Raw genomic sequence first — 15,384 nt, 5'->3', positions numbered from 1 at the left:
TGGTCGAAGGAAAAGATACCATCCTCTTCTTCACTGACTCGGTTTACTGAAAAAGATGGCAATGTGGGATTTAATTTTCCCCTTCTTCTGTATCACACTGCCACCCCAATGAAATGGTTATTTCCCATTTCCTGCTCAGCWGCATTTCTCAGAGCATTATTCAATTCTAGTATGCAGCCTAACAGAGGAGCCCAGCTACACTGTAGAGGTATCTTCATCACCTTGACCCTCAATAACAGCAGTCCCAGAGCAGCTCACTGGAGTGCCCTGGAGAGAGCTGTGGCATTCCATGCCAGCCGGAGGATGGTGCCAGGAGTGTTGGATGGAATGCTCCAAAAAGAGCAGCAAGCTTAGGACTAAATGCAATAACAATAAGGAGTTAAAATGTGCAGACCAGAGAACATCGCTTAATCCCAGTTTACTGAAAGGACATGTCATTTTTAGAAAGTTGTCCAAACAACTGTCTTAATATTCTACACCAAAGTGGCTATTAATCAAACAACAAAGGCCCAATTAACACATAGCTGTTGTCACCTTGATGTTAAAAGCCTCTCCCTTCCCCCCTTCTTTCTTTCTTTTTGTCTTTAATGTTACAACCTAACCCAAAAAAGCCTCAGGGCCCTACAGAAAAAAAAAAAAAGAAGACAAGATAGAGAGAGGGAAAGAGGGAGGGAGGGAGGGAATGAGGGAGGGAGGGGGATAGGGAGAAAAAGTGGGGAGGGGAGAAAAAGAGAGAGAGAGAGAGAGAGAGAGAGTCTTAAATACCATCTCTCCTCTAGGCAGCAATTTCCACAGATGAAGAGGTCACCACTGTTTAACAGTGTGCTGCCACGTTAATTTAGTATGACAAGATAAAGCAGTAATCTCTGCTCGAAGAGGCTGTAAACCGCCTGCTATCCAGGGACATGCTCGAGTCGATTTGCACTGTATATCACTTTATACAATTGCCGTGACAAAGCCCCCTGAGTTCCCTCATGTAAATCTCTCTCTCTCCCTCTCAACTTCCCTGCCAGTCAGACAGTAGCAGATCTGTGGTAAGCTATGCAAACTTCATGTTTTACGCATGCCAATGGACCCCAAAGCTCCCCGCCTCCCCCCCCACTCCAAGAAAAGATGTTTAGGACTTTGATAATCCATTGATCCCACTTCCATATCGGCTTGTATTTTTCAATCTGTCGTGTTAAGTTGTCAGAGAGGGCGATTAAACCGATGTTTCATGTTCTGAGATTTGCGTTCCTGGGAATGATAGTTTTCAAAGCCTTTCTTGCTAGGTTCTGCTTAAAGATTATCCCTAAGAAAGCTGATGTGAATATTATTACTGGCATAAACCTGGTAATAAAACCATAAAGTGTTTTAGGTAAAGACATTTTAGAGATATTCAGGGTTATAAACATAAGAGTTTAAAGCTGGATAGAATTTGGAGTGCTTAAAAAAAAAAAAAAAAAAAAAAAAAAAAAAAAAAAAAAAAAAAAAAACTTAAAAAAAAAAAAAAAAGCAAAAAAAAAAAAAGCGCCCTGTCAGGCTGTGGAGTTTTCTCAGCATGAAGCAAAACAACATATGTAAAAGGGAAAAGGGAACTCGCATGTCTATGTAAAATAAATATAATTACAGAACCACAGAAGAGGGCASAGCAGAACACTGACCTGTGCAGTTAGACAGGAATGAGAAGGAGACAGAGCATGTGTAGCAGTGGTCACGATAGTGCCTCAAACTAATGCAGTGACAGCTATTCCCAGCAAACAGCCAAGGAAGCTGCTTGTGTCTCCAGCAGCCTGCACAGCTGAAAACATGGGCTTCTTGTTGGGGAAATAGGGGGAATTTTTTGCAATATGTTGCAACTCTCAGATGCCATACTGCATCTCTAGAACATGCAAGTTTTAAATTATGTCTCCTTCTATTTCACATTTAATTTGTGTCGTTTTCCTATGGCCTGCAGGCACGATACAAGTCACAGCACACAATATACCAAACATGGTGCCAAAATGTGAAGCTGTGCACATGTACATATACCCACTTTCTGGATTAAACACAGAGGAGGACATAAGTAGAATTAAAACACACACAGCAGACAGGTTTCTACAAAATAAAGCTGGAATTTATTTAGTTTCTTCAGTAATATGCTGCTATATCTATCTACTAAGCCTGTGCATGGCATTTGGACTTGCAAAGATGACCAAACAAGGATAAATCAAATTTTTAGCAAGTTACATACGTTCTCTGTAATCAATTAAATTGAACAACAAAATTTGATGTTCATTGCAGCTGATATTAAGACAGACAAATGCTTTATTAAGCACGTGAATTTCTAATAACTTTGATTATTACCTAAATTTTAAAGGGCAAACCCACTAGAATTAATGACACTTTTCAATACTAACAGAATCTCCTCAAAYCTGCCTTTTTAAGGTGTTCTGTATTACTTTATTCTCCAATATGTTTTGCTAACCAATACATTATTTATTATTTGAACTTAACAYTACTAAATAGATATACAACAAAAGGTTTGCTTTTAGGGAATTTCCAATCCTTAAAACCCCGGTAGACACCACCAGTACTGGTTAAAAAAGAAGTCTGCTAGAATATTCACACATAACCTCCCCACCCCCCCAAAAAAATGGATGAACTTGAAAACTTGAACATGGTTACTTCTACAGAAATACATGAGAATACTTACACAGAAGCGTGTGTTATTTCTTTAACACCACATACTGTGAATGGGATTACTCTCACCTAATTTTAGCCTCAAATTAGACATCCAGTCTAAACTAGTCATCAAGGCTCCCTCTATAGTCAACAGACAAGCACTTTCAGAGGGTAATTCATCTTTCTTGTCCTGGATTCTTATTTTAAGGTTGGAAAGGTTGCTCTAGGCAGATGGGTATCTTTTTCCACAAACTGTGAAGACAGACCAAACAGCTAATTTTTATGTGCCTAAACTGTGGTGACCTGAACCCCAATTTCCCTGTATGGCATTCAGTAGTCTCCATGTGTGTGGAAACACTGATGGATCATAGTTCATCATGGATGAAGGACAAGTCTAATTTTCATTGTACTAGCACAACCATAGACAGCAGAAGTGAATTGCCCACAATAAATCAACAACCTGGAAGCTGGAAATACCATCTAATTTCACCCAGTAAACTGAAAACTTGCTATTTTTGTTAATATTTATCAAATTACAAGTCAAACAACTCTTTGTGATATTTTACAAAGCAATATAAAGATACAGGTTCTAAATATAACAGTAAGTATTTCAGTCAAATTAGCTTATTCACAAGGAAAGCTCGGGAATTCACAGTGGCCCTGTGTCAACATATTACCCAACATTCATGTTGACAGCTTCAAAACTGAAGCTATGGTCACTGCCCAAACACTAAGTTTACATTGGCCACAAGCAAACAGGAAAAGTACATCATCTGCCACAGATGTATTCTTTGCAGGACTGAATCACACTGTTTTCAACTCTGCTTGTAGATATGTGAAACTCTTGCAACTGTTTTCCAGTGGAATTTATCAAATTGGTTAAAAGAAATTTAAATCAGTCTTATACATGTAACTGGTTCAAATGATCAATCTGCTCTCCCCCACACTCTGTGCTACCATTTGTGTCAAGACAATATAAATTTAAGAATTTGTAGAAAAAAAGAAGGGGGTATTTGCAGATTTTGTATTTATAAAAATAAAGAATATGGACTCACACTCTTACATTAGTCAGATGCAGGCCACAAACTCAAGTGAGTTGAGTGGTTTGAGTTCCGCGATACAGAATGTTTTCTATAGCCAGCAGAGCTAAGCACTATATATCAAATTTTTACTTATGAACAACGAATTATAAAATGCTCTGGCCAGGAAATTACCTCTCACTCAAGGCTTTTTTTGGTTGAAGTTATCTAACTACAGATTTATAAACTATAGGGATCAACAGCTGAGCTTAACACCCAAAGCTCCAGCTGTAACCTATGAAGAAAAATAGGCACTTCTAGGGTGTGAGTTCTTTGACCTACTTACAAGATATGTTAGGACAAAATGAATCATGCTCCACTATTCCTATTTACTTCCATTAACCATGAGGTTAAACCTAAATTTACTAGATCACTTCTGAACATACACTTTTTAAACATACAGTCCGAGCAGAATTCACCCTTGAATCYTCACCCCAAAAATGATTGACATGGTGTTGAGATTGACATGATGTTGTATTATGTGTTAGTAGCCAACTTCCTTCTCTGGGAAGAAATTACTTCTTTCCTCTATGAGAGAAAGCCAAAATGTCCTCATGCTGCACCAAGACTCCAATAAGCATCCAAAAATTATCATTGAGACTCYGTAAATTTAACTGAAAATTGTAAAAAAAAAACTAACTCACACCTAACAGAGTCCTAAATCCTAAATGCTAAGCTCTGCACTTGTATCTTGTGGTTTTCTGGAAACCTACAGATCCACAGCAAATACTGCTGCCTTTGAACCCAGACAGATCCAAACCTCCTGATTACAGCTGCAGCAGTTTATAATGAAAAGAATGGGAAAGAGCAAAGTTTCACTTACAGTTACAGAGATGAAACATACACTTTAAATTCAATCTGAAAATCAGCATAGAGGAGAGTCTGAAGCACGGATGTTTTGCATTATTTCTGGCTAGCAATAATAATAAGCAATGCAAGCTTCCACTTCTGACATGAGTTAGTGGGGAGATACAYATACAATCTACCCCAGTAATTCAGACTTGAGATGTCAGAAGGATTTTACCTTTTGCTATAATATTTCTTATTTTCTGTCATCAAACTCCAATCCTACAAAAAGCTGTGTGCAGAAGGAGTTATAGTCAGTGACCTCTCCTTCCCTCCCGCTTGCTACCATCAGCATTAGGTTCCAATCAACCAGATTATTTTGCAGGAACAAGGTCATAAGCTAAGCATTCTGGGGCAGGAATGTTTCTTTTTTCTGTCTCTATAAAAATAAATCATGCTCTGGCTACAATATAAATAAAGATAATAACAGTCTGATCTTAGATTTTACTGGTCTATGTWTTGGACAATCTATGTAATTTGCCTGCTGCCTATACAAACTACAAAAAGTTAATCTTCAGAGCTCTTTTTTTTTCCTTGGGGTGGATTCCGTTTTAAAAGCATAAAAAAGGATGCTGGAGCAGATTATTTCCATGCATAATGACAGTCTTGTTTACACTGCTCAGGCAAAAGCTATCCTGAGTTAAATTGGGCACAACTCCACTCTGTTACTTTCACTGGTTTATCTAGTTATGCTAAATTCATGGGATTCACCAAGTCCACTTCTCCTTTGCAAAGAGCAAAAATGCCTTATCTGATCATGCAACTGCAACTAAACCAGAAAAAGAAACAAAGAACTTCAGGGCGCTAAAGAGAATCTGGAAATGAGGCCGGCCAAACTATTCAGACAAGCTTGCTACCCCTGGCATAAAGGACTCTTTTTACTTAAGAAAGTTTRTTTCCTCTGTTTCATTGTCTTTTAAACACTTTGGAACATTGGTTGGTTCAGAAACATTGCAGCACATCAATCTCCTCTTGTAGGGATGTCTCTGAACACAACTTAGGAACCAACCCATCTATGGTAGATGCCCATTCTTAAGCAAATATTGAAATCTGCAGTCTGATTTGCCAAAGGTCCTTCTCCAGCATGAATTTCTAGAGAAAATTAATAACCCCTTTTAGCAAAGCAGAGAAGGCAGTGGTATTTCACTGATGTACTTAAGACAAGAGGAAGCAGTTAGCTCCATGATAGAGAAAAACCATGACTGGATGACACGACACTTTAAATGCCAGCCTGGACCCACGTTTTTATTCCCACTACAACCATCATTACTTTTGGTGAATTGGAAAAATTATTAGCAGCGGCAAGAAAAATTAGAGAAAGCRAGCTGGCCTTGGCACAGCCTAATCCAACTGAATTTTGTAGGATGTGAAAAATCATACTTAAAGAGATAATGCAAAAAACCATGAGCATGTCACTCGTCCATTGAAAGGACAGAAAATAAAGAAATGCTTCCAATTGTAACTGCAATGGGTAACCTCCTATGGACACAAACATCTGACAGTGAGAGAAGTGACTGTAAAACCCAACTGTGAGTACTGAGTGTAGCAGAAAGTTCTGGCACTTCTAGGAGSCAGAATTTATAACCACAGGGATTCCTCACAACCCTGAAATTCAAGAAACCATGACCGACACTTCATAATGCCTTTTAGGTTTGGTATATCTATACTGAAAGTAGAGCTGCATATCAAAACTCAGTCATCCTCTGGTTTACTGAYGTTCTGTCCAAGCAAATAGCACAACACTTACTTTTACTGTGCAATGTCTTCATATGAGCTGTTTACTAAAAAGCTATTCTAAATGGATTAAAKAATAAAAATTACTTAGGTAAATACGACTACAAGCAGAGGAAAAAAATGGGCAAGGCAGAAAAAGATTTTCAGAGGACAACTGCAAGCAGACAGAAACTGATAGAGTGATGTGGGCTCTCGTAAATCTGGAGATAGAGAGAAATTCACACCTGCAGCGAAAAGAAAGGGAGAAATCCACACCAGCTACTCAGAGGAAATAATGTAGATATGAAAAGTGTGTGGAGCAAACAGAAAGAAGATGGGAAAACTGTTCTGACAGTTCTAAAATGAATGAACAACTGCTGAAGCAAAAATGAATCCAGGTGATGTGCAAAAGTACGAGTTTGTGCTATATAGGGGGCAAAACATCCTCAGCTTGGGATTCCCACATGCCTCGTCCTGAGGCAAGTGTCAGATAAGAGTATGGAAGTCTGGTATACTGCTCTCTATTCTGATAAGGCCAGAAGCTTCTCAACAGTGMAGAAGCTTGGCCAAAGGAGATACACTCATTGCTTGAAAGGAAAAGCACAGCAAAATAAAACTATATTTCTTTTGACGTCTGTTTTCAGAACCACAGAGTGTTTATCTGGCAGCAGAGTTCGTGTCTCACCATAACATCAGAAAGATTCGTTGTCACCAAAGAAAAGGTAAGAGTTTCAGAATAAATTTGGGCAATGTGCCACAGGTAATGGAGCTGGACTGCAGAAACTACAGAAAGTCCACAGCCACTGACTTCTGATAGGATGGAGAAGATCCCACAGGTCTTACTTGTTTTATGTCACACCTAGGGAGCGACTGTTGAAAGCCAAAGGTGTATCAAGAATTAGGAACACTTAAATGTAGTCTCTTTGGATCCTTGCCATAAACTAGTTTTGCATTCCTTGTGGAGCTTTCTTCATATCCTAGTTGTCATCAGTGCTCCTCAAATTGAAAACTTCAAAATTTTGTTTCAAATCTGTGCTATATCCTTTTCTTAGAAAGATAACCAAGTTTTTTGCTTACACTGTTTTTTGATAGGGCATTTAATAGTTCTTTTATCTTCCTTRGAAAAGAGACCATCTGGTTCGAATATTCCTACCAAGTGTGAGCTTTACAGTTCTACCTATTTCTTTTTTTTTTTCTGTGGAATTTTTCAGCTATTCACTAGAATTAGATTTTACTAGTGCTTATGCAGGAAGTTTAAATACAGATATTTTCCAGTATGAAGTCAATGAATYGATTCCTAGGCACATAATCACTCACAAACAATGGACACATACAGTTCCCAGCAYTTCCATAAAACAAAGGTGTTTACTTTTCTGTTGATTATTTTCTGCTTAACTGCATTCAAATGAATCCATTAAAAACGTGACTGCTTCACAGTAAGATGATCTTCAGCAAAAACAAACAACTGCTGTTTCTGCTTCCCTTCATGGCCTTTAAAAACTGTAGTCATCTGCACACTGTATTCCAGGCAATTTATATATTATAAGCCTGGTCTTGATTTGTCAGTTTTTAGTTTAAATGTAATTCTAACCCTCCCTTTTGGGGGAAAAAAAAAAAAAAATCTTATTCATTATTTATTGCCCYCCCAAGCAAACTTTGGACCTTTCAAAGTCTGATCAAAACACCAATGGGTCATCTCAAACTTCTTTCTGCCCATTGATTTCTGCTGGGAATAACGTATCCACTCTGGTTTTCCATGGCTGCAAGCATGCAAAAGTCWCTGTGTTAAGAGGATGGTTAATAAACCAAGGGAGTCTCCATAAAACCTGCATTGCACTATGGCTTTGGTCCCTGCCTCACCTCAAGAATGAAGACACRTTTTTGTTTGTTTATGTGCCTTAGCAGGACCTGCACACCAAGCAGTTGGCAACYAATGTAAGCGCGACTTACACGGATGGGTCAGGATTGGAAATTTGGGAGAACAGGGATCATGACAAGGAGGATAGGCAGGTTATCCTAACCTGAATGCGAGGTACTTGTCAGGCAGATAGGAGAGTTATCAARGCTGTTTCTGGCTCCATCACAGCTGATTCCCAAGAATTCTCAAGAGAGTTTTTTAGGGTCTGGACTAGACAGTGCAGTAGGCAACTTCTACAGCTGTTTGATAGGTCCTGACTGATTCTTTTTCATTTGCTCCCTTTCCTAACAGCCTACACAATGATTCCCTGCAATGGTGCAAGTGTGAAGATCGAACTCTGATAAAAGCCTGAAATTCCATGTGCCACTTTTGTGATGACATTTATAATGCAATGTTTGCAACAATGCAATTTCATCATCTTATAAATATCAATTTCCCATTAAGAGAGGAAGGGAAGAATATCAGACAAATGCAAACTTACCACCATTTCTGCTTTGTTTTAATTGAACTAACCTTGTTCAGATAAGCCTGTCTATCTCTTACAAAAACAACAGTTTATAGTTTAAACTGTGAAATCATGTGTGCGCGTGTTGTGTGCTGTAATTATGGTGCCTGCTAACAATTTCATACTGCCACACTGCACATATGGCTTCCAAGCTAGCTTTATCTGAATCTTTGTGAATCTATTCTCCGTGCTATTAAACTGAGCACATTCCACATCGTTCAAAAGTAATTACACTTTTGTCTAGAGTGTAGGAGACTGCTCTCCCCAAACAATGAAATTCTCATTATTAGAGCTGGCACAGTAACGGCACTGGTGTTCACAACACTGCGCATTGTATCATCACAATAACTTATCCTAAGCTTGATGCACAAAGGTACACTGGAAATTAAAATTTCTCTAAAACCACTGTGAGGGTGTTTTTTTTTTTTAATAGGCATTCTTTAACTCAGTATAATTAGAGTCCTATTTGACTTTTTAAAAAGCTATATGCATTCAGATTTCCATTCTCCTCGGAAGTTCTGAATAGTAGCTAAGTGCTCCAGCCGCTTGTTGTTCTGATCCACCACCATTCATATGCTGACAACTGCAGACCAACAGGTGAAGCGCAGACCAGGATGGACGTGATATGAGAATTCAAATGAAGCATTAAACAACCTTTTATTTCAGACAAATGGAGGAAAAGCACGAAGCAATGTGTTGGTAAGCTCTTTGACCAGTAGCACTGCCATTCTTAATATTCTTCCCAAGTTACASAGGAGTAATTTTGATCACCACAGAAACACAACTACTTTTAGTGTGAAGCAACGAAGCTACTGAATAGTACACCATAATATTTCCTATCAATTTAAAGCACTACTGAAAATGAATACTAAATCCCACTGAAAGTGCAGGAAAAATGTGGGCTACTAGTACAGTCATCAGTTTGGAACAACTAGACAGTGGCAATATTACAGTTTACCAGTTTGACCTTTGGATCAGTACTTTTTTTTTTCTTTTTAAAATCACATCCAGCATTTCATTGATATTCTACAGTTAAAAAGAATAGTCTGAACACACCATGCCTGTGGTATACTCTAATCAGTACTTTCAGCCTTGACATCTCTCATTTTCAGAAATTAGCACGCAGACACAACTGGCRATATCAGCAGTCTTGACAGTTGCAAAAGCGGACAAATAGAGCATAAAGGCAGGCAAATAGAAACAAATAAAATAAACCTTTGTAACTTAGATGAGGTAACAACTATCTGTGMTATCCAAATACTGTAGGCTTAATAGGTTTCTTCAAAAGAGCTGTGATTTATAYTGTAATCCTCAAGTGTTTCCCTGCAAAGCTTATGGCCTGCTACGAATGTCCTAAGGGGGCTCTCGGATATATTCTTAGTCAAATAATTTGTCTTGTATTTTCTACTCAGCCATTGTTTTAAGTCTGATAAATTACTGTTTCTTTTCTTATCAGGAGTTTTCCTACTTACAATAAATACCTAGTTTCTTCTAGCAAGGGAACGTTTGGGATAGAGTTACCCCTGCCTTGTCTGAAGCTGGTAGAGATCTCCAGAGGACCTGGTCCAATCCYCCTGTTCAAGCAGGGYCMCCAAGAGCCAGCCAGGGCCATGTTTAGATGACTTTTGAATAGCTCTAACGAAGGAGACTTCACAGCCTCCTTGGGTAACCTGTTCCTATGTTCAGTAATCCTCACACAAAAAAAGCATTTCCTGAWTTTCACAGGAAATTTCCTGCATTTCAGTTTGTGCCCACTGCACCAACCTTTCTCTGGCAGCACTTTGAACATCCTCAGAAATACCCTGATTATTTCTGATGGAAAGATGGGCTTTGCAGATTTTTGCCAATTTTCATTAGATTTGAAGATGTCTTTCTAGGAATTTTACCCTCCTCCTATAAAAATTTACCCAGCATTTTCAGCTGGCTCACTAAGCTGGTAGTTGCTACAACCTGGTAAAGAGCAACAGGGTAATTTTCAGAAGTGTACGTTGGGAACTGTGAGGCTTCTGGAGCTTTATTAATAAAATTGTATCAGACCACACTCTTTGGCAATGTGTGCACACCTGCATACACCTGGATCTGCTTCCCAGAAACTATAAAACAACAGAATGTCAATTCCAACAGTATAAAAATGGCCTCTGGAATGCTGAAAAGTTAATGCCCTYTGGGAATGATCTTTGTCACTGCTAAGCACACAAATTGAAGTAATCTAAACGTTACCCAGTGATTTCCTTCTGATAACTAAATGCCACAGCAGCAGAGGGARTGATTATGTGTATTTTACTCATTTACACTGATCACTTCCTTCTTTCTGGAGACACACAGGCTAAATCCTTTCTGATATACCTGGGTGATGATTTTTAGAACACACTCATCACTAGAAGAGAGATATTACCAAAATGTTACATTCATACAGACTGGCAATATACTTAAATATGTATGAAGACAAAACTAGTCCCTTACAACCCCCGAACTCTACCTCAGGTAAGCTTGCAGTGTGTCACTGCTACAGTGAAACTGTCCAAAACACCCCATGATTCAGTGTGTTGCACTGTAAAAAGACAGAACACACTGTTTTGACATCACATTAAATACAGCCTTTATAGCTGGAAGTCACACTAGATGATCAGCTAAACTTCTTGGTCTTAAAAACTATAAATGAATAAAGAAGTTGGTCAAAAATCAGTTAAAGAGCAGTTAAGTGTTTCAGTGAGGTGTAGCTGAAATATTCCTGCTGGGCTCCTTAGAAAACAGGAAGTTTTTATTTCATTAGGGTCTGATTCTACACTACTGGTGCCATCACAAGTTAATCTATTGACTTAAATGTTGTCACAAACAACTCCTTATCTTCAACACACTCTCTCAAAATAGGCCAAAACATAGCAAAGCTCATACATTAGTTACATACTCTAATATCCCACTGGYTGGAACTATGTATTAATGAATTTCATCTCCATAAAACATAAGATAAAGGACAATAAATAAACAAGCTCAAAAAAAGATAATGACATTGTYTGCCCATGAGTAATTTCTCCAGTGATGTTCTTCATGTAAAGTTGCAATGACACAAACTAAAATTAAATATTCCAAGCCAGTATCTGAGCTTAAGCATTAGCCCAAAAAAGGAAGGAAAATGGATCGGGATCAGTGAGTTATTCTGTCTAGGAAAGCAGCTTCAGTGAATATCCAGTGACTTGGTCCTATGAGAAATAATAATCCCTAAGGCTTTTTACTTAGGGCTTGTTACATATGCATAATGAGCTGTAAGGGCTTAAATACCACTGTGGAGCTGTTGCAGGCTTTTATGAGAATACACTATCACCTATTTTGCAATGCCTTTTTAAAAGCCTTCAAAATATGCAGGTCCATTCATTATCTCCACTTCTAGTGAAATTGTCAGTGCCCTTGTCATAGTGGGGGACTAACAGAAAAGTTACACCCAATTTGTAAACAGGCAGGAGCCATGCAAGCATGTTCACAAGAGAGCTTTGTCGAGGTGCCTCAGTSCTGGGGTTCCAATGCCTTTCCCTGCACCTTTCAACCTTTCTAAAATATCTATCAGTACTTCATGTGAAGGGCCCAAACACATAATAGTGATGCTACAATACCAGTGAGGAACCCAGCATTGTTTTGCCTTTTTTTCAGATACAGCCAGTTCTGGGCTACCAGTGGGCTGCTAAATTTAAAGAATKAAGTGCTTAGTGCCATTTGTAGAATAGAAATTCACAAGTGAAGAAGCAGTACATTGATTTAATTCTGTAAGCACAGAAAATTTTATTGTAGGTGTCTGTGACRTGAATTACACATCAGACGTAARTTTTTAAATCATCAARATTTAAAGTTTYCTTTTTTCACCCTTCATACAGACTTTCATGCTTTACTGTTGCACAAACTTGGCATTAGGGTGATATTTCAGACACCATGCCAAACGTGACTCTCACTTAGAGWGTTCCAAACCCATTTGCTGTTTGCTGAACACATACACTTCCAATTCACATCACTGCAGCTAACAAATTTTAGCGCCCTAAATGCCATCAGGCAAAGGTGAGGAAAAGTCTGCACTGCAAGTGATTCAGCATTTGTCGTGGAGAGTAGAGGCAGCCCAGCCAGGTCAGAGCTTGCACATTATTGTGSTGTGTTCTGTACGTGTAGCTGTGCTTTGTACACTCCATAAAGTACAGATCTGGATGCCAAACTACTGCAGAGGCAGAATTSAAAGAATGGATGTAAGCACAATAGACCATTAGCAAACCTACCATTGTGTTGTGCTGAGAAGTGGGAGTCCTATGGCCACAGTTCTCTTGCGTCAGCAGAGAAACTGGCTGAAATTCCTCAGAGTGAGGCTTGTTGGGAAAACTCACATGCAAGGGAAGGTGAAAGGCTGGGAGCCCGTCACTCTCCTCTTCTCCCACTTTCTGTCTGCTTGTCACCATGGCTACCTCTCCATCTGCTTCCCCATACGGAGAGGCTGGTCGCTTGGAAGACATCCTGGAAGGAACAAAAGAGGAGAAAATAATGAAACCTCCAAATAAATCCTTAATGCCGTCATTGTGTGGTTAGGGGCCATTGTAACAGAAATGCCTTTTTTGTGCTGGCAGAGAGCAGGAAACCATCCAAATACCACTGCAAAGCATACACAATTGGGAACAATGGCCAAGCAGGTAGCAACAGAACAGTGCCTTGTTTGTTGTGAGAATAATACAGTAATATAGCACTCTCTTGTATTCTGGCTTCTTAAACATGAAAATTCACCTAAAACTGCATAATGAAATGCAATTCCTTTAAAAAAATACCCATCTGGTTTTGCATTTGCAAGGGACTCTAAGAAGATAGAATGTCTCCCAATACAAGCTATTGTCAACTTAGCTTTTAAGGAATAATCATCTGCATGTCATTATCAACCACAACTGATAAAAAAAATACAGTAAAATAAAATACAATACAATAAAAGAACTTGCTAGCAAGCCAGAATGTCTGTGTTTACAAAACTTCACTCATGTGAGCAACTGAGTGTTAGAGACATGTTGCAAGGATCTTTCCAGGTTTGCAGATCTGGTATAGTTAAGCAATTAAACATTTGGACATTAATAATCTAAGCTTTTTGACAACATAAAATAAGGACTGTACTGACTGAATGAAGGTTTCCTATCAAATCTTTCTATCGGTATATCAAATATTTCCTACCTATAGCTAGGTCAGAAAAAACCCCGCATGAAAATGTAATTTACATCTAAAACAACATAAAAAAAGGATACGCAAGGAAGATRCATAGAGTGCATATTGTAAAAACAACACAGAAATCTTGAATTAAAATTCAGGCCTATGTTCTGAATTTTTTGATACTGTCTGATAACATGAGTTTGATAGCAATRTGTTTATTTTAAACTTTTAGAAAGGCTGAAAGAAGCTTAAGCCATGGGAAAACTCAGGTGTTATCCAAGACAAGCCCTACTGAAAATCTTACAGAACCCAGAACACTTCCAGCTTGATCTTCAAAAGGGGTACAGCAAAGAATTTAAATGCAGACAAGTTCTGGGATTAATTAYAGCAACATTGTTCACGAAAATCAGGGTATGTGCATGGATGGCATAATGGACCCYTGTGCTAAGCAGGGGCATCTGCAAGGAGTGGAATAAGAAATAAAATATTTCCAGACACAGCCAAAAGAAGTAAAGAAAAATAGGGAAATRTTTCACAGGGAAAAAGAGAAGTTATGGACAAGGAAACTGAAGACTGTTGTAAGCAAAAGTTGACAAAGGGGCTGAAGTAATAATGCTCCTCCTCAAAAATCTTGTATTTATGATTCTAATTACCCCATTTTGATTTTCCACTTCACAGTTAAAGGACTGCATTTCAAAAGCCCAGCAGCCTCTTGAACCATGTGTGGGGCTGCTGTGAGGTGGAGCATGTCCATACGATTTGGCATATTGAGCACGGAACGGTTCTTAGCAGCAGTCAACTGGGTCTGAAAACAAACAGTGACTTTAAACAGCCCTTTGTTAGGACTTAYTTTGCTTCTAATGATCTCATTTTGAGCCTTGCCTCCTGAGCCAACTTAGAGTATATGCAAAAAAAAAAAAAAAAAAAAAAAAAAAAAAAAAAAAAAAAAAAAAAAAAAAAAAAAAAAAAAAAAAGAAAAAAAGAAAAAAAAGAAAAGAAGAAGAAAGTAAAACCAACAACAAAAACTCAAAAACTCCCTGGCAGAACCTGCACTCAGCAAAAAAAAAAAGAAAAAAAGAAAAAAAAGAAAAGAAGAAGAAAGTAAAACCAACAACAAAAACTCAAAAACTCCCTGGCAGAACCTGCACTCAGCTGCACATTGCCTGTTCCGAATTTGCCTGCACCTATTGCTGGTGCTTAGAGAAGCAATCTGTATTTTCTATTAATGTTTGACTTAGTCCAACAGACTAACACTTCATACATCCTACCTGAATTCTGTCTCCTAGGCTTTCCCACCTACGTGTCTGCAGCAAAGCATATGTACAAAGACAGAGATCACCAGAAAGACTCTTACTGGCAGTTTTCTACTAGCCCACTGAATTCAGCATTTTACAGCTATGCTTCATGTGACAGATCTCAAGCTCTTCTGCAGAAACCATACAACTCTCTTCTAAAGTTAATGTGAATTATTCATATTCTGCACTGTACTGCACCAAGATAGACATTTGCTATTGATTTTA

At 38.4% G+C, this 15,384-nt stretch overlaps 1 protein-coding gene across 7 annotated transcripts in view; it reads right to left on the bottom strand.

Moving 5' to 3' along the window:
• SOX5 (SRY-box transcription factor 5) overlaps positions 1–15,384 on the bottom strand; it is a 282,661-nt gene that overhangs the window by 233,345 nt on the left and 33,932 nt on the right. For 4 of the 7 annotated variants that reach the window (XM_057369514.1, XM_057369516.1, XM_057369515.1 and 1 more), the window contains exon 2: positions 12,961–13,192. In XM_057369514.1, the coding sequence (XP_057225497.1) occupies positions 12,961–13,192 (232 nt within the window). The remainder of the gene's footprint in view (positions 1–12,960; positions 13,193–15,384) is intronic. The other 3 variants (XM_057369518.1, XM_057369520.1, XM_057369521.1) reach the window with 1 other exon arrangement.

Source organism: Malurus melanocephalus, unplaced genomic scaffold (assembly GCF_030028575.1).
Source record: "Malurus melanocephalus ecotype Western Australia unplaced genomic scaffold, MMel_1.1 scaffold_112, whole genome shotgun sequence".
NCBI classification, from domain to species: Eukaryota; Metazoa; Chordata; class Aves; order Passeriformes; family Maluridae; genus Malurus; species Malurus melanocephalus.
This window is presented reverse-complemented; position numbering and strand designations above follow the sequence as displayed.